This window comes from Anguilla anguilla, chromosome 16 (genome assembly GCF_013347855.1).
Source record: "Anguilla anguilla isolate fAngAng1 chromosome 16, fAngAng1.pri, whole genome shotgun sequence".
Lineage (NCBI taxonomy): Eukaryota > Metazoa > Chordata > Actinopteri > Anguilliformes > Anguillidae > Anguilla > Anguilla anguilla.
In genome coordinates, this window is record NC_049216.1 from 25,248,092 (window position 1) to 25,266,108 (window position 18,017).

The 18,017-nt window shown below is 44.7% G+C and overlaps 1 protein-coding gene across 1 annotated transcript in view; it reads left to right on the forward strand.

Moving 5' to 3' along the window:
- LOC118215233 (CD276 antigen-like) overlaps nt 1-18,017 on the forward strand; it is a 52,161-nt gene that overhangs the window by 773 nt on the left and 33,371 nt on the right. Inside the window, exons 2-4 of the mRNA XM_035395795.1 lie at nt 4,723-4,800; nt 11,319-11,669; nt 13,062-13,358. Coding sequence (XP_035251686.1) covers nt 4,749-4,800; nt 11,319-11,669; nt 13,062-13,358 — 700 coding nt within the window. The 5' untranslated portion in view covers nt 4,723-4,748. The remainder of the gene's footprint in view (nt 1-4,722; nt 4,801-11,318; nt 11,670-13,061; nt 13,359-18,017) is intronic.

Here is an 18,017-nt window from a genome sequence, read left to right on the forward strand (position 1 = left end):
ATGCCCTTACTTCTGTGTTTATGGAAACCAAAATAGCTCTCTTATGAGATTGGGGTGGGGTGAGTCAGTAAAATTACACTAGCAGGCTTGCCTGAAAGATCACTACCTCAAAATCGAGACCTCTTTATGAGTTAATATGCAGATCCTAAGCATCTACGGCACTAAATGTGGATGTTCATGCTACCTTTCTACCTATATAGTTGTGTGTCCTTGTTGCGCTAATCTGCAAATAACTGTATACTTGCTGTGCTCCTCATCTGATACCCTTAATACCAATGAGCTGTGCATTCCTAGGGCCCAAACCGCATAGTGGGGCAGTAGGCCAATATGGGTTTACCACTAGCCACAAACACCCTACCAAACTATTACAATGACTCGGTTTCGCTGAACAGTGAACGTGTAACTACATTTATTGGCTATACTCATAAAACCGAGGACAATACATAATGGGGAATGGAGTTTCATTAATCCTGTAATGGGTGGGTCTTAAATGACCTGTCAATCACTAAATTGTTACACCCATCAGAATGTTAATGTTTATTACCAAGTTATTGCCATTGACCTGGGAATAGAATAGAATAGTCCGTGGTGTCAACCACTGATGTCCAGAGTTATTATGGTCAGCCAATACCCAATTATAGTTCGGACTTCGCACAGTGGGTGCAATGGACTTTGGATACAGTGCACTGGATGAAAACTGTGTTATGCTGAACTGTGTGTCATTCCATAGCACCTGTATTATTTTGCAAACAGGGATTTAATGTAGTTATGTTGGAAAATATGTTGTTATATAGGGCAGAGTTAATGTACTCAGAAATAGAGAAATGTATTAAATTAATTAAGGTGTTCTCTCTCCATTATAAGTGTGTAGTTAACTTGTTAGTCACATATTTTCTTATAAAACGTCTAGACATAACATGCTGTCTGTCTGGACATTTTATGGACAAATATTTTGTAAAGGCACTCATGTTTTTGGCCTTCTTAAAGGGCAGGCTGTAGGCTACCATCATTTTTAAAGTAATTTTTATGCGTATTTTGTTAACCGAGAAAAAAAAAAAAAAATTTCACCAGGCTATAGTGAGCATAATAAGTAAAACTATAGCCTACTACTATTGTGGGCCTATGCTGCCTGAAATGTATAAAAGAAGGAAAGGCCAATTTGCTTTGATCTTTGATTGAATGACTTCTCAGGTCAGCAGTTCTGTGGTGAGATGGAAAGGAACATTGCTGATGGAAAAAAAAAATTAAAGGGACTTTCATGACTTACAGTGAGAATGTTATTAAAACTGCACCAAAACACATGAGTCTGTTAATAGGGCTGGTGTGTGTGTGTGTTTGTGTGTGCGGGTGTGTGTCTGTGTGTGTGTGCGTGCCTGTGTATGTGCGTTGTATTGTAGGCTAAATGATGAAAGTGGTAGTTAGAATAGCGCTGTGCTTTCAGCTGTGTCATAAAAAACCTTGGTGTATTTCTCTCTTTCCTTACCTACCATAGAGGTTGGTTCCACATTATGCTATAAAAACTGGTCTGTAATGTAAAAGGATATAAATGTCTAAGGAAGAAATTGCCTCTAGTCTAAGTTTGCACATTCTGTTCAGATTAGGCCTCACGCTTTATTTTGTTCAAGTGCTGACTCGTTTCAAAGGCCCATGCTCCATTTCAGTTGGAGTGCACCTGTGATAATACAATTTCTATCTTACATTTTGACATTTATTCAGAGCATGTGGAAATGTAATGCAGGGTTGATAGAAATGAAGTACAATGTAGCATAACCAGGCCTGAACAGATTTATTTACAAACTCATCCTTGCACAGTCTCAAAAAATCCAAATGGAATATCCAAAACCTCAACAGGATTGATTCTGGGTTGTAACAAAGCGATAAGTGATAGAGCTACACCCATCGTTTTAAACAGGTACATTTTCAGATACTGTCCATGTTTCAGAAATCTCTAATCTAATGCTAGCCTAGTTCAAAGTTGTAAGCCTAATACATTTTCAAACAGCAATAAAGGTTTACAGCGATAATGAAACAACAAGGAGGGGTCTCTTCAGGTCTCTGGTTAAGCCGATTAGTCATCTGGCATCATGAAGTATCAGAAGGTAATGGGAGGCGGTGAATCACTATGTCATCTTGATTAGGGTAGGTATCATTCCTGGGGGGGGGGGGGGGTCAGGCTGGAAATGACTGGCTCTTTGATGAACAGCCCAAGGTGGAGAGATGCAGTCAGACCACCTGACCTGGGTTCCATATAAAACCCATAGTGTACATGGATAAGGCCCTGTAGGAAGAGAAATGTAGCAACAAACACGATGGATTTTCTCAATAAAAGTTTGTAAATTGAATAACAGTCATCTGAGTACAGACTGAACCCCTAGGAGCTGCTGCTGTCGGAAGCTCTTTACATAAGCCAGGTACATGATGAGACAGTGTACTTTTAGCACAGATGTTTTAACTTGTCAGCAACTGAATCATGGTTGGTAGGTGCTCTTAAGACTCATAGTTTTTAACTTGATAATGGCCAATTTATTTTCAAAATGTGATCATTTCTGTGTAATTTACATCAAAATATTATGTGCCTGCTTCAGCAATTAGACCAAAATGTATGCTTGATACTCAGTCACTGCCGTAGGATCAATTAAAATTTAGTCAACCCTATTCGTAAAGCAGAATGTGGATATTAATATTCATGCCAGATTCTTACTGCTGAGCTCATATTCAGATCTATTATGCAGAGTCATGGAAAGTTATGTATTCAAGCCAACTGACTGTATTTCTTTCACATAGCTTTCCATTTGTAAATGTCTCATTCAGCAAAAGGAAGGCTAAGTTTCAATTGCTGGAAGCTGACGGTGATGATTTCATTTCAGCTTTTTAAAATAATTTACATTTCTTCAGCACTCTGCACTGAGAACTTTGTAAGTTGTTATTTTATAATAATTTCAACTGATGGGTGACTGCAGCTACTCACTTTGATTTAACTCTGCAGCAGCAAAGAAACACTGAAGGGCTGTAGAAGTAGAGAGGTGGTAGTTTTGGTTGTGGTAGAGTCAGTGAAATGATGTGTAATTTGGGAATGGCCTCAGTTCAGGTTTGATGAGCCATTGTAGCGGCCATTTTGGAAACTCTTTTTGTTTATGAACAGGGAAATTCCCCTAGGACTCTGCCCTTCTGGCCACCCCACTGTCTGACTCCCAGGACTGGCCATAAAGGGGACCGTAGCTGGAAGGGACAGGGAGGGGAAACAGTTAAGGAAGGCTGGAAGATGACAATTAGGACAGGCAAAAAAAGATTATTTTTTTAAAACCTGCAGACCTGTCTAAGCAATGTTTACTGTGTTGGATATGCTCTATATTGCATACTGTGTCATGTTACAGTTATGAATTTATTGCATTTTATTCAATACTGTGATTGATACCTGGTGGTCACTGTAATGAAAACTGGTTCACACTTGACCCCAACTGGTTAAATAAAGGCTAAATAATAATAAAAAATAAAAGAATACAGAGGTGGAAAGAAGGACTGGATAATTCGCAAAAGGAGATTGGGGAAAAGGCTCCTATTTGATTGTGCTCTGTTCTGGGGTGACATTTAGCTCTTTGGTTTATGAGCCAGCCCAGTGCGTCAGTAACGGGGCAGAGCAAGTCAGTTGTGTCTCTGTATCCTGCACAGCTTGAGCAGAGCTTAAGGATACCTTATGACTTTCAGTAACCAGTAATATCTGCCCATTCATGAGTCTCTTTTTGGAAGGATTTGCATCAGATTGTTAAATAAATAGCAGAGTGTATGCTGGGAGAACTGTTGGGGAATAGAGCATCATAATCACATCTGATCTTGTCTCAGCATAATCTTTAAATCTGAGAAATCTTTACTAAAATATTTCTGTACAAGACTGAGTGACAGTGGAGTCTGTGGAGATCCTCTACCAATTAAATAGGTGTTTCCCTGCAATTAGAGGTAAGAAAAATACATATCACATATTCTCTGTCAGTGCTTTGGAATGGGTTTTTACTTAACGTGTTGGAGGATTGTGAAATTTGTGAACTCCCTGCATCTTCGTATGTTCATTTTTCTGCTGCCCACCCTCTCTCCTATCAAGATAATTTTTTTTTGATATAGCAGAAAACTGACAGGTTATAAGAGCCATCAGTCTTCTGAAACTGAGCCTGAAACCACACCGCCTTCAGTTGTGTACTTTTTGATGAAAGACAGTGACAGGGAGCTGTGTATTCTTGTTCAGGGACTTTAGAGAGGGGCAGTGTTCTCTGGCAGAGGAAAGATTATGTCCAATGTGTTTCCTGCTGTGGGTATCCTGCGTCTCGCCAGAGAATGACCAGTCTGTTTCAATATCCTGCCACACACAGACAGGCGTGCGCACACACACACACACACCCCTGGTGAAAGTGTATGTTACAATAAATCCAGGTGAACAGAAGTTTATCCAACTTCTACACAGTGTAAAGTTAAACAGGACACTGTTCTGGAAATTTTAATGCATGATTGCGGTTGTTTTTTTTTTTTTTTACAGATTCAAAATTATAAACCAAATTGAACATGGCACATGCACGTTTTGGATCCATCAAAGTTCAGCGCTGAGCGTGTGTGTGTGTGTGTACACATATATGTACTAGTACTAGTTAGTATGTTCTGACACTGTAATTCTGATTATATGCACTTGCTACTTCACTGGTTTCCTAACATCTTTCTGTATTTCTCGTCCTGTAGAGCAGATACTGAGGTGCATCTTCAGCATGGCAATACTGGCTCTCCTGGTTCCGACTCTTCTGGTTGTGAGAGTGCATGGTGAGTTCTCCAGCGTCCTTCTCTTTTCTCCAGCATTCTATTTGAGGAACAAAGCATCAAAGACAAGCACGCGCAGGACAAAGCAGTTTCTTACTTTATAATGGTAACAAGACCAGCCTTCAAAGTCACACCCTGGAAAACCCTCATCCCCCAAGCTATTTACTGTGTAATGATGGTGGGGGCGGCTGTCTGATTTTATGTCCTGAGGCTACGAGGAGCTTTGACTCAGGCCAAGTTTTTCCAGTGAGTCAGACAGTGCGGTGTAGTCTCTCTCTCTCATGTTCTCCACGGTCAGAGTTTGGTGGCACAGGGCGGAGGGTGTGGTTTAATAGCTGACTGAGAGTCGTCAAGGCAATCTGCTGCTCTCAGCAGGGGCTTTACACAAAGCTGAACACGGGCAATCAAGTTTACTGCCAAGCACAGGACAGTGGGCTGTCTTTATTAGGGCCAGGGTGGCCAAGCTTAATGTGCTATTTGGATTGGTCATTATTGCCTCTGTGGTGGCGGCTTGACTTTTCATTGGGTGCAGGCTCCGGGGAAAATGTTCGCTAGGACAGGGCTTTAGAAATCTTAAAGTTTCACTTAATCGGTGCCTGGATCTTGTAATATACTGATCATTATTGGCAGAAGTTGCTAATAAAAAGTTAATACCCCTATATAACATAGTTGTTTCATTTGTGTGTGTCTGTCTGTTTGTTGTGTATACAATAGTTATGTGTGTATTTTTATTTTATATACATCTGCCTACAAACACACACAGTATATTTATATTTTTGTGTGTACTGCATGTATGTTATGGGGCATAGGCTATTTATTGCCATACTGGGTGATCCGTGTAGGAATTACAGCCCTTTTTTATACATAGTCACACCATTTTAGGGGAGCAAATGTAATTGGGCAATTGGCTGCTCAACTGTTTCTTGGCCACAAGGATGTATGTGGGTAGAGAGGAGACAGAGAGACAGAAAGGGTGGTGGGAGGGATATGTTAAACTTACATGGTTTTGCTGAGCTCTGGACCCTGACAAGGATTACAGGTCTAAATCCCTCGGCACTCAGTGGCCTCACCCCCGTGCCACATGATTAATACTCATATCTTCTGGCAGAACTGGCCGCTTTTGCTCACCATGCAGTTTTCACTTCTCAAATATCTCCATTAATAGCAGGGCCGCGTCCCAGGCGAATGACGTAACCGTACGGCCATACGGAACCAAATGGGTGGTTTTCCTACTTTTGTCACGCCACTGGATATGCTGGTACTTAAAAAAAAAAAAAAGTATGTTTTTAAAAAAATGTGTAATAACATGAGGAACTCTTCAATAAGGTTATGCATTGTATCAGCTTTCTTGTGACTCTTCTGCCTTCACCACTGCTACAGACTGGCTCTACAGGCCTTGTGCAGCTCTAACGTTAGGCCCATGTTCTAATGTCAGACGACTCATTTGTGAAGACGTGAAGAATAAAAATGTCCATGTGTACCCTGTGGGGGTTGTTAACTAGGAATGCCCAGCCGTACTGTCCCCTTTTCTCTCACACCAATTGATTATGTGGAGGACGAATGTTTCTCTCTGTACAGAAATTCAATTTGGGGTTATTACCTCGTATCACTGATGTTCTGGCTAATTTGATTGTGGCCTGTGAAGTATTGTTTTAAAAATAATCGAGGGCGGGCTTGACACAGATTGCTTTTGCCGTGCTTCCATGTGGAATACGAATTCTTCCATCTTTACCACGGAGTAGGCGCAGACTCTTGCTCCCTGTACCTTTTGAGATGAAGTGCTTTACCGACAGTGCTTCATGATTATTTCAACAGGTCCTAAAAAGCAATCTTGCAGAGTCCTTAAAAATTCATGGTAGTAATGTGCAGAGACAGCGGTTCTGTACCAGAATGTTCTTGGGACATATGTGGGTTTACATTTTGGTCACTGTTGTAAAGTTAATGGGGTATACGGTGTTTGATCCATGCTGGGAGAATCATGTTGTCGTCTGGGTGGTGTCTGTTGGAGATTCCCATTATCTGAATAAGTTGGGCTTTGAATCAGTAGCACAGGAGGAGAGAAAGCTGGCTTGGCCCACCCCACTCTTGCATCTGGCAATTGATTTCATCCCGGTGCTTATACAATAGCCTACATACACCTGCATTTGGCATCTAGCTCTCAGTGAATCTTTGCATATAAAGTGAGTCGATGAAGTTTTTGGTCTTATTGCCAGAAAAGTTCTGTGAAATCTCTATCTGTTTAAATAAACTAAAACAAAGCCTTTACAGAAATGTTTTTTTTTTTTTTGCGGTTGCAGTTTGTGAATGTTTACTTTCAATTCCAGCCGCAGTTGGTGGTGTTCTAGCAATGTCAGATCCAGTCTCCTTCCTCTATCAGACTTTATTCCTTTTCCTTCTCCCTCACTATTTTCACCCAAAGTTTTTTCCCTGGGTTCAGAACTGCAGCTGTCTTATCGCCAAGCTTTTCCCCACCTTGCTCCTTATCGGTCCGCTGGAGTCCATTAGCAGGCTATTGACAGGATATGAGACAAGCCTCATCCGATAAGGTCTGCTCATGCTGAGGGAGAGTGACGGGGGAGAGAGAGGGAAAGAGAGAGTGTGGGTGAGAGAGAGAGAGAGAGAGAGTGAGAGGCTGGCACCCAACATCATCAAGTATTGTAAACCTTGAAACAATTTCAAGCTATTTTTGTCTACTAGCTGTATCTTGTCTGTGCTTTTCTGCGATGAGCAGCTCCTGTGAAGTGAATCACTGTGATACGTGCATCTGGCTGTGGTAGGGTCCATTGAAAATGACCAGAGGTAATAAATTAGTTGTAGATGTCAACTCTTAATGTGTTATGCCAATCGTGTGGATAAAAAAAACAATTTGTAAAGATTATATTCCCCAAAATGAGCTGTACTGATATGGAGGGTCCAGATGGGGGCAGTATTGTCACAGTATTTTTTTGCTGACGAACAGTATGGCACAGCTATGCATTATGCAGTTGTTTACCTTGCCGAGCCAATGCTGCCATCCAGGAATTTACTCTCTAGTGTGTTTCAGCTTTAGTGTAAGTGTGTGTTTGTGTGTGTGTGTGTGTGGGTAGTATATGTGTGTGTGAAATACTGTGGCTCTGTGTACATCTCTGTGTGCAGTTATATGTCCGCTCCAGCACTGCGGCATTGCTTTGAAGTGTGAGGCTGCGTGCGGAAGAGCCCGCTTTGTGAGCGGGCGACCCGTGTCACAGAGCTCCGTGTTTCCGTCTGCCGCCAGAGTCCCAGCATCTTCCTGCGGGAGGCCCACGGCGATTCTGAGCTGTCAGGAGACTTCGTGCCGAATGGTAATGGCTGGAGGTTTGGCTGACACCTGTACAGGAGTAAGGCATTATCGCCGGTTTGTCCAAGGGATTGTCAGAGGAGTTTGTTTACCAGCAGCCACGTGTCACCGCAAATCTGATCCCCATCTGCTCCCCCTGTCTTTCTCTCTATCAGAACGCATTAACATCTCTGTATGCATTCTGCATCTCAGATTTACTGAAGGGAGACTTCAATCCTACTGATGTGTTGGTTTCTCTTTAACTGTGACTCGCTCATTTGAACCAGCGTAGTGTTTTATGTACTGTCACACTATGTTTGGATAATTGTAGCGACCTCTGAACTTTGAAGTCATTTTTACCAAAAAAAAATTATTAGTCGTATTGGCCCACCCATCCCTGAAACACTCTCCATTAATTTTGACATCACAATATGTGTAATGACAATATGTGTAATGGTGCTTTTAGTGATAATTGGTGGTCCCCCAAGTTAGAAAGTGAGAAAATGTCAGCAGCAGTGTACCTACTTGGTAGTCCTACAAAGAACCTCAAATTTAACTTGTTGGAACTGTAGCATTTTAAGGGCTAATGAAAAATGGCAGCAGCGCAGAGCACTTTAACGGATGTGCCGAGAAGCTGTTCAGTCAGCCATGTGCTGTTTCAGTTCCTCCAGATTTTCTCTTCCATCAGGACTAATTTGCCTTCCTCCACACTACAGTGCTTAGCAGTTCCAAGGGGGCTCTCCTCCACTGTGCCTCGCACAGCGATAACCCGCCTCTCCAAATGTATTCTTAATTCTCTGTGACCTCACACCACTCCTGACGAGCTGCGTGCCCGTGAATGACATCTCTCCGCTCCGAGCCCTTCAGCGTGGCCCAGAACCAGAGAGTCAGAAGGAGTCAAAGGGAGTCAGTTTCCGCTGATCCTCAGCGAAGCCTTGCCTTTGTGTGGGAGGCACCACGGGGTTGTGCTCTTATGGCTTATGTTATGATATTATTATTTGTGTAAGTCTCTGCTCAAAACTGCTGTCTTGCGTTTGTATGCAGTGAGTCATAGGCCACGTTCCTCAGGATGATACAATGTCTCTGTTCTTCAGGCTCCCAGCCACGCTCCTTCACATCACAGACTGTGCCACGCACTGCTGAGGTTGCTCAAGTTGCTCATTTGGTCATACAGCACACAAATACAGAAGTACAGAAAAAAAAGGGCAGCTAAGATCATTAATCTCCAGGTCTGATGACCAGTGGGCATAATGACTGGAACTGTCAGCTGTGATGTACTGTAACTCTGTGTGTGCGTGCTGATATAGCAGTGGAAATCAGATGCAGCTGAGCGTGCTGGTGGAAATGCCGGACCATTATTCCCGTTTCTCGCTCGGCACGTCGATAGCGTGAACGAGCTGTTCTATTGCAGGTCTCCATAGCAACGCAGGAGCTGGGGGCAAAAGCCTTCTCCGCAGGCCAAGAAGAGTGAAGTGGTGCTGGCAGATGCCTGTCTCCTCCGAGGGGTCTTGAGCACAGTGGCTGAATGGCTGTTCATGCTTCCCGGAATACACTAGTGGAGTGAAGTGGATGAACTGCACTCTCACTGCAGTGCGTTTTCTCTTCCGTCTTTAATGCCAGAGAACAATTGGGACACTTACCGCAGAACCAGTTGTGGTGGGGGTGAGGGAATGCCCTCCCATTCCATTCACAGTTTCCTGGGGGTCGCCACGTGAGGAGTTTCCTTCAGTGGGAGTTTCTCATTGGCCTGTGATTTTACCCCCTCACCAATAGGTGGCAGTGTGTGGGTGCTCAGAGCACACTGAACTGGCATTAATGGTAAAATGAGCGGTGATGAAGACAGCCAGAAAGTTTATTGGGCTGTGATACATTATTCTGTTAATGTTGAGGAGATAGGATGCAGCCAAAAACATATTTCAAATTACAAATTACATTGCTTAATTTGCTTGGGTTTGGAACGTGTTGTTATTTCTGGAAGGTGAGGTCATGAGCACAAGTATGTGATCAGAACACCACAGAATGTTAAAATGTGAAAGTGTTTTTGCTACTGCCAATACACAGAAATATCTGTCTCAAGTGATAACGATATTAAATGTATAGAGTGACTGACCCTTCTTGACAGGGTGGCAGGGCCAATTGAGAGCTGGATCCACCCACAGCGGATATGGCACGATTGTGGGTGGCTGCGTCTGCACACTAACTCAGAGACTGAAAATGAACTTCGCCCATGTTTGGAATGAGAGCTGCAGATGGCAAGTCGCCTGAATTAGCACTTAGAATGCCAGCCTGACGCAGGCCAAGCCAAAGCTTACATTAGGCTTCCTTGCCATGCCACCATCTTCAGCAGTTGCCTCTGCCAACCGCCACCTGTTCAAAAAGTGCTCATTTGCATCTAGAAGTCGCCCTGTCTGCGTTTTGCTCGTTTCACACCGGGACCATTTCAGTGACTCACCACTGCTCCCTTGTGGCAGAGGTCATGTCACATCTCTCCCTTGTCTTGAAGACATATTCTTCACGTTAGCTCTGATCTGTGTTTGCTCTTTCCCTGTGTGATTCACAGTGACAGGTGCCCTGCCCGTCTCTGAGGCTCTAGATCAGACCAACATTACGAGCTGGCATGGGCGTCAGTGTACACAACATGGCATAAACAGCAGAGTGGGATTGGCGTGTGACACAAACTGACGATTTGAATTCTTTGAGGGATTTTGGTTTCTGTTTGCTCCAGCTTGCCATGCCTTAGCAGTTTTGACCTCGTTATGCATTTCCCGTCAACGTCCTGATCTCTCTCTCCTTGCCCTGTCACAATTACCTGACACAGGCATTTGGAAACTAATTTTCATGTGTTCATCAATAATTGTTCATAATCCACATGTTCAGTGATCTAGCTTGGATACATGGGTGTGCATATCTGATTTATATAGACTAGGAACACTTTCTCTTGTGAACCTCAGATAAGCATCTTTAGCAGTGCTCCCCAGAAGAATTTATGCTTTTTTCAGTTGCAAGTTATACCAAGGAAATTAAAAAGGCACCTAATATACAGTTACTCAAATGATCCTTCGCTTCTTATGTTGCACAGATTTAGCAATGGCAATGCAATGCAAATAAGAGTAAACAGTCTTGCTATGTACTATGCTATGTACTTTTTATCATTACATCTGCCTGCAGCAACAGCCTTGCATTCTAATCTCCTTCCCTCCCCGTTTCCTTTTCTCCATTTCTTCAGCGGTCTTTGAAGTGCAGGTCCCAGAGCTGCCAGTGGTGGCGCTGTATGGGAAAGACATTGTCCTGAACTGCACCTTCCCCCCGGGCACCCCCTTCAACCTGTCCCGGCTCAGCATCTTCTGGCAGCTGACGGACACCAGGCAAAACGTCCACGCCTTCTGGGGCGAGAGGGACCAGCTGGTGGACCAGGGCGAGAGCTTCGCCAACCGCACCAGCCTCTTCCACTCCAAGCTGGACGCCGGCGATGCCTCCCTCCTGCTGCGCAGGGTGCAGATCGCCGATGAAGGCAGCTTCACCTGCTTCGTGAGTGTGGAGGAGTACAATAGCGCTGCACTGCTGGTACAAGTCGCAGGTGAGTGTTTGCTGACTAAAGACCGGAAAATCTGGGTTTTCATTCAGGCTTCACAGTATACTGTAGAAAATGTCTTCACTCCTATAAACTGAGAGCATGCAATGCTCACTATTTTGTTGCTGCTGCAGATCTTCTACAAGACCCCACTTTCACCCTCAGCTGCAGCTGTGCATGTATGAACACACCCTTATGTGAATGGATAGGTGCTGCACAAGCCACTGCCCAGAGCCGTGCAGACATTGTCATGAGCCACTTATTCCCATCAGGATCGGTCGATGATGAAGTCGATCGATCGGCACTGATTGCAGTCTCCACCCGGGGTCAATCGTCTACGGGATTGATTATTATTTGTTCATGTGCTTGATTGACCTTTACAAGGAGGAATAAAAATATGCTCTTGCCATATTCCTGTCATTACAGCTGAGTGCTTTTGGGAAGCTTTTATGCACAATAATTCATGAAATCAATTAGTCCCTTTGTAAGCCGCATGTAGTTAAATTGCAGTCTTCCGCTTTTAAGATATACCAAATTTAGAGATGTTAATATATTAGGACCTTTGAACATCCTGTTTTTTTTTTTCCATTTGCCCAGATGGAGAAAAATGATTACAAATTGGCCTTTTCAATTTGCTAGATTTATTATGTTTTGGCTGTCGTTTACCATTAACATCGTGGGCCATCTCCCTGCATTGCATTCAGAAATTGGAACCTGCCTCGGTGGAAATCTTTCTGTCGGTCAAATTGATAACAGGGAGCTGTCCCCCCCAAAGTGGCATCAGTCTTCGTCAAGAGCATCCGCATTTCAAACAGAACTGAAATGAACTTGTTTTATCCCCTGTCACACCCCCCCCTTCCCCCATCGTTTGCCGCGATGTGATTGGGTAGGGGGGGCGAGAAGGTAGCTTTGGCACTGCCGTCTCTCCGGTTACATTATAACCTCGAGAGACCGGTGAACTGAGATATCATCTGAGATAGAAGATTCACCTCTCACCCCGGTGAAACTTCTGCCAGAACCTGATCAATCCAAACAGTGCAGAGAAGTAGATTTCCCAGAAGACCCGTAGACTCTACGCTCTTCCTGTCTCAGCTGGCCTAGAGCAGTTTATCACTCATGCGCTGCTGCCGAGAAAAGAAAAAAAAAAACCGCTAGGACGGTGCGCTACTGTATAAGTCTGTTTCTGCATTCAGCCAGTGTTCTGGGCTCTGTTAGTCCATTGGCAGCCGTCTAGCTGCCCATTTCAGTTTCAACCTTCCTTTCATCCGCTAAATTTATTTTCACATATCGCAGGAACGTTTGATCATTCTTCGGCTGTAAAGTGCCCGAGGTGGTCTGTGAAGCCACTCTTGTTAATTGTTTTTTTTTTTTCTTTTTTTTTTTCGGCCATCTTCCCAGCTCCTTACTCCAAACCCGAGGTCACCGGGGAGGTGGACGCGAACCTGCGCCCGGGCGACGAGGCGTCCCTGGCCTGCGAGGCGTTCGGCGGGTACCCGCAGGCCAGCGTGGTGTGGCGGGACGGGCGCGGGCACAACCTGACGGAAAACGTGACTACCTCCGCGGTTGCCAACAAGGAGGGGCTGTATAGAGTGTACAGTGTCCTGAGGGTGGCAGTGGAGCCCAACAGCACCTACAGCTGCTGGCTGGTGAACCCCCTGCTGGGAGAGGAGGGTCATGCCTCTGTCACCATCACAGGTGAGTCACGCACAGGTACCTCCGTTGATATATGTCACTGCCACAGAGGCTTAAGTTAGACATAGGAGGCTTTGACTGCGCAGAACACTTTTAGCAATAATTCATGGGGTTAGCTTAGAAAGTATTTTCCAGAGTTTTGCATGATTCATCTTGAAATTTGGTATGGCCACTTTAAAATTATACATAGGCTTAACATTGCAAAACTTTGACTGTGTCAAATGCCCATTTACCCTTGGGAGCACCTATGTTCAGTGATAAAACTTCTGCCAGACCGGAACATTTCTGTAGCAACTGGAACTGGTTTCTAGTTTCAGTAGCCAAAGACTTCTACCTGCCAATAAAAAATGCTCGTTCAAAAATGTAATATACCAGCAGCCGTTTCCAGAAATCTGAACAAACAGCAACACAGAGGAAGCCAGAATGCCAAAAGACGAAAAAGAGGAGCACAACAGGAGCTGGATGAAAGGGCCAAGGAAAAAACACACGTTGTCTAAAAGCAGGAGATTAGGAGCTTAATGTTCTGTGGCAAGAACAAATGTGTTTATTCGATCCACTGTTTATTTGGGTGGTACCTGATGGCTTGGAAATCTTAGCTGTGTTCTGACTCACACTGATTCCCCCATTTTAGATGTTGAGTAGTATTTCAAATGGAATGCAAATCGGTTGGTGCCCTAAAAGCTGAAATAAGAAGTGCAGTCAATTTCTATTTAAAATGTATGCTGCCTTTTGAATTAGCAAAAACATACTCATTAATAGTCTAAAAACAGCATCTGATTGTCAGTTCCCCTTTATATACCTTATTTCCCAGTGGTGAGGGTATATGAGGTTTCCTTTAGCATATAACATGATTTTCACCGTGTTTTCAATGTATTATTATGAAAAATGTATCATTATGAGTGTAGGCGTTCTGAAGGGTGCCATTCCTGACTCAAGGAATTCAGTGAACTTCAGAGACTTCCACTAAAATAAACTGTTCCCACCAAACATTTTTCAAACACACTGGCTTACAATAAGCACATTGAAGTTGGGCTAGATGATATGTGGTTCATATCCAAGTTTCATTTTATGTACAATGTGGATATTGTGATTTGCTTGGGCCAAACAAATCAAATGCTGGTACTGTAGCTTTATTGTCAGAATGCACTATTCTGTGCATATTCTATTTAATATGAACTATTTAATCGGTTCTGCTTGTGTGCTGCAGGTGTTATGCAGCACACAAATGAGAATATTATTGCCAAATTATTTAGATTTAATTGGCTAATTTGATGTAAAAATCAAATAATTAATTGAATAGAAATGTCAATTAAAGTACTTTCTCCCAGGTATTGAAAAGATTAAAGATTCTTAGTCCATATCGTCCTCCCTTAAATAAAGATATTGGAGGCTTAGCAGTCCGTGTTCCTGTCTGTGCCAGGAATGAGTGAGCGTGCTCTTCGCTGGTGGTCTGCGTATTAGACCGCCTCTGAGACCCCTCTGAAGGGAGCGGGGACAGCGCACGCGTGTGAATAAAACGGAGATTTACTCCTTGGGCTGTGTTCGAGAGCGCCAGAGCTGTAACTCCAGGGTCCTGCTCCGTCCCTCCCACACCTGCCCCTAATGGGCGCAGCTCCCTGTGAAATGGGCAATAAATAAGCCCAGGCGCTCGCGCCCGCGCCCGCTTTCTCTGATGGAGTGGTACGCGAAGGTCGCGGGGGCGGGGTCCCCTCCCGTGGCTCCGACCCCGCGGTCCTGGCGCTGCTCCGGTGGTCTGGGAAATGACAGCGCTGGCCGCTAACGGGCCCGCTAGGCGGTTGCGACCGGGCCGGGCCGGAGGGAGGTGGGCGTCGGGTGGAGGGTGGAGGGTGGGGCGGTTGGGGGCAGGGGATTTGTCCTCACGTTGCGGCCAAAAACACGCCTGCAGGTAGAGAAACCGACAGCCGCTGACAGCTTGCAGGGCCTGGGCCCGGTGACAAGGTATTCACGCTTTTGGAATTTATCGCATTACCCGTATGTGCGGCTGTGTAAACCGTTGTAAATGGTGCCCCGGACTGTGAACAATAAAGATGAGACAGGGCCTGTGAAAGCAGAATGATCCTGCGGAGCATCAGGAGCAGGCAGGGAACAAATGCAATAGCATATAAAATCCATTTCAGCTTTGTAGGGCTTCGATCTTCTTCAGCTAATGCGCCTCTGTGTACTCGTGCACGGCAGGCCTTTGTTCACAATGGGAGAAAGTTATTTTGGGCCAAACGGCAGAACTCTTGCAGCCTTTGAAGGATGATCTTTTTTTGTGTCCGGAAATAAATGCATTGTGGGCTTTGAAGTTATCCTGGAGAAACAAAAAGGCGGCGATTATAACCAGAATGGCCCTGATCTTAACGGTTGGGCTGAGGATTGGCGGGTCTGTCTTCTCCTCTCTGAACAGATGGAGCGTGCGTTGGCCTAGTGTGTCAGCAAGCAAGCATCGGGTTTATGTCTATGTGCTCTGGGATAAAAGAGACTTGTCTGTTATTGAAATTTGCTCGTGTTTGTTTACAGTAGCCGCTGTGTGCTGAATGGTTTGGTGTGAATACCGAGTACTGGTGAGCATGAGCAAAGCACTGCGCCATTCCCCAATCAGAGCAGTCTGTTATATATCAGTTTCTGGTTTTCATGCCAAATGCTGGCCTTAATTACTTAAATAGCCCCAACATTTACCCCATTTGACATTTTAGCCACATTTCTTGATAAGTACATGAATGACAGCCAAAGACTTCTGTATTCCTACATGGAACATTTTGCTGTGATCAAATCTACAGGTAGACCAGTGTTATACTCAGCTAATTAGTTCACTTAGCCAGGGTAATTGGTGGAAACAAAAACCTGCATACACACCAGTTCTCCAGGACCAGAATCGCCCACCCCTGACATATACAGTGCATCCCATGGTGGACTGAACCCATGATGAATCTGACTCTAAATTTCACCATTTGCAAATCCATGAGGGGTAGTGAGTAAAAAAAAAATAAAAATGCATTTGGATTTCATGTGTTTCATAAACCCTTACTGCCACAGGAGTTATCAGATATGTCACACCAGTGCATGAGGCCATGTTAATTTTAACGGGAAGCTATGTTTGCGGCTGTTTTTAACCGTGCTGCTTTTAATGGAACGGATGACATGTCGGTGATATAGTGTTTCATGTCTGTGGGTTGCTCTGACCACTACGCCCTATTGGCACGCCCACGCCAGGATGACCTCAGCCAATCAGATGCACATCACTTCCCCAGACAGGACGCTGGGCTGACGGGAAGGTGGGAGTGCTTTAGTCATCCCTGTATTTCAGTGTGAAGTCATGCTCTAAATAGGCAGCTTGCTATGACTGCTGATAGAGGAGCTGCTGTCTGCTTTGTGTGTGTGTGTGTGGGTGCTGGAGGAATGCAATAGAGAGAGAGCTAATCATCTCAGAGGGGAAGGAGGAAGGAGGGAGGAGGGACGGGGGCAGTAAGGAGGGGTGGGGGGCATAGGCTTCTGCCCTCACATGAACCAGAATGAATTGAGGCTGCCCCAGTGAGTGACCACAGATGTGCTCTTCCACCGAGAGCTGCACCGGGTTAAAGTGATGATTTTGCCTTTTAGCAGACTGACAAAAAAAATCACACCAATATGGTCTCTTTTACACCAGCCTCTATTCCCTTCTTCTATACCACACTTATTCGCCAGAGCTGTGGCTGCCGAGATTACTTTCGTCAATCATGGTTAAGACCCCTCCCTCACACCTCAGCTCCCCAGTCCTCCGGGTCCCAGAATGCTTTGGGGTGGGGGTGGGGGGGGGGGGGTGTGCGGAGCTGTGGGGATGAGGATCAGCGAGGCAGTGAGGCAGAATTGATGACAGAGACACAGATTGAGATGAGAGCTGTGAGTGTTTGTTCAGCTGAGAGACGTGTAGGCCTGAGACTGACAGCAGGGAGATGGAGACTCTGACACAGAGGGTGCAGCGGGCAGATTTGTGAGGCTTTTGTTGAGCTGGGCAGGTCTTTCTTTTACTCTTAGGTGGATTTCCAGGCTGTGTATGCTTTGCTGACAAACACACACACACACACACACACAAACACACAAATGCGTGCACACACACACACGCACACGCATACACACACACACACACACACACACTATGGCTCTACCATCCTGTTGCTACAATCCCTCTTTTTCTTTTCCCCTTGTCTCTGTATTTATCTCCGTGGCTTCCTGTGTCTGGAACATGTAGTGACGTAAATTGGTACCTGCCAATGCTCACCATAGCCTAGCAGGGAGGGGGGTAGGCAAGGGAAGATGATAGCAAAGCACTGCATTACTCCTTGTTGTGCGCACAACTTCTTCACAGACCTCATTTAAATGCAATTAATGAACCCTTTGGAGAGGCAGAAAACGGCAGTGTAAATGAATGTGTTGTCAGCAAAGCAGCAACTGGCCTGCTCCCCTGATGAAACTCTGTATTAATTAGTGTCCAAAGCAGAACAGCAGCACAAACAATCCCTCTGCAGTGAATGTGTGCCTCCTTTTAACGCGTCAAGACTCAGGTTCTCGGGCAATAGAATAAGCACCCAAACCGCAGCGTAATTTCTGGCGTATAAACCAATGTATGTAAGCCACACAAGCTTGCTGATTGTAACCATTTTTGAGATCTTTCAAGGCAGA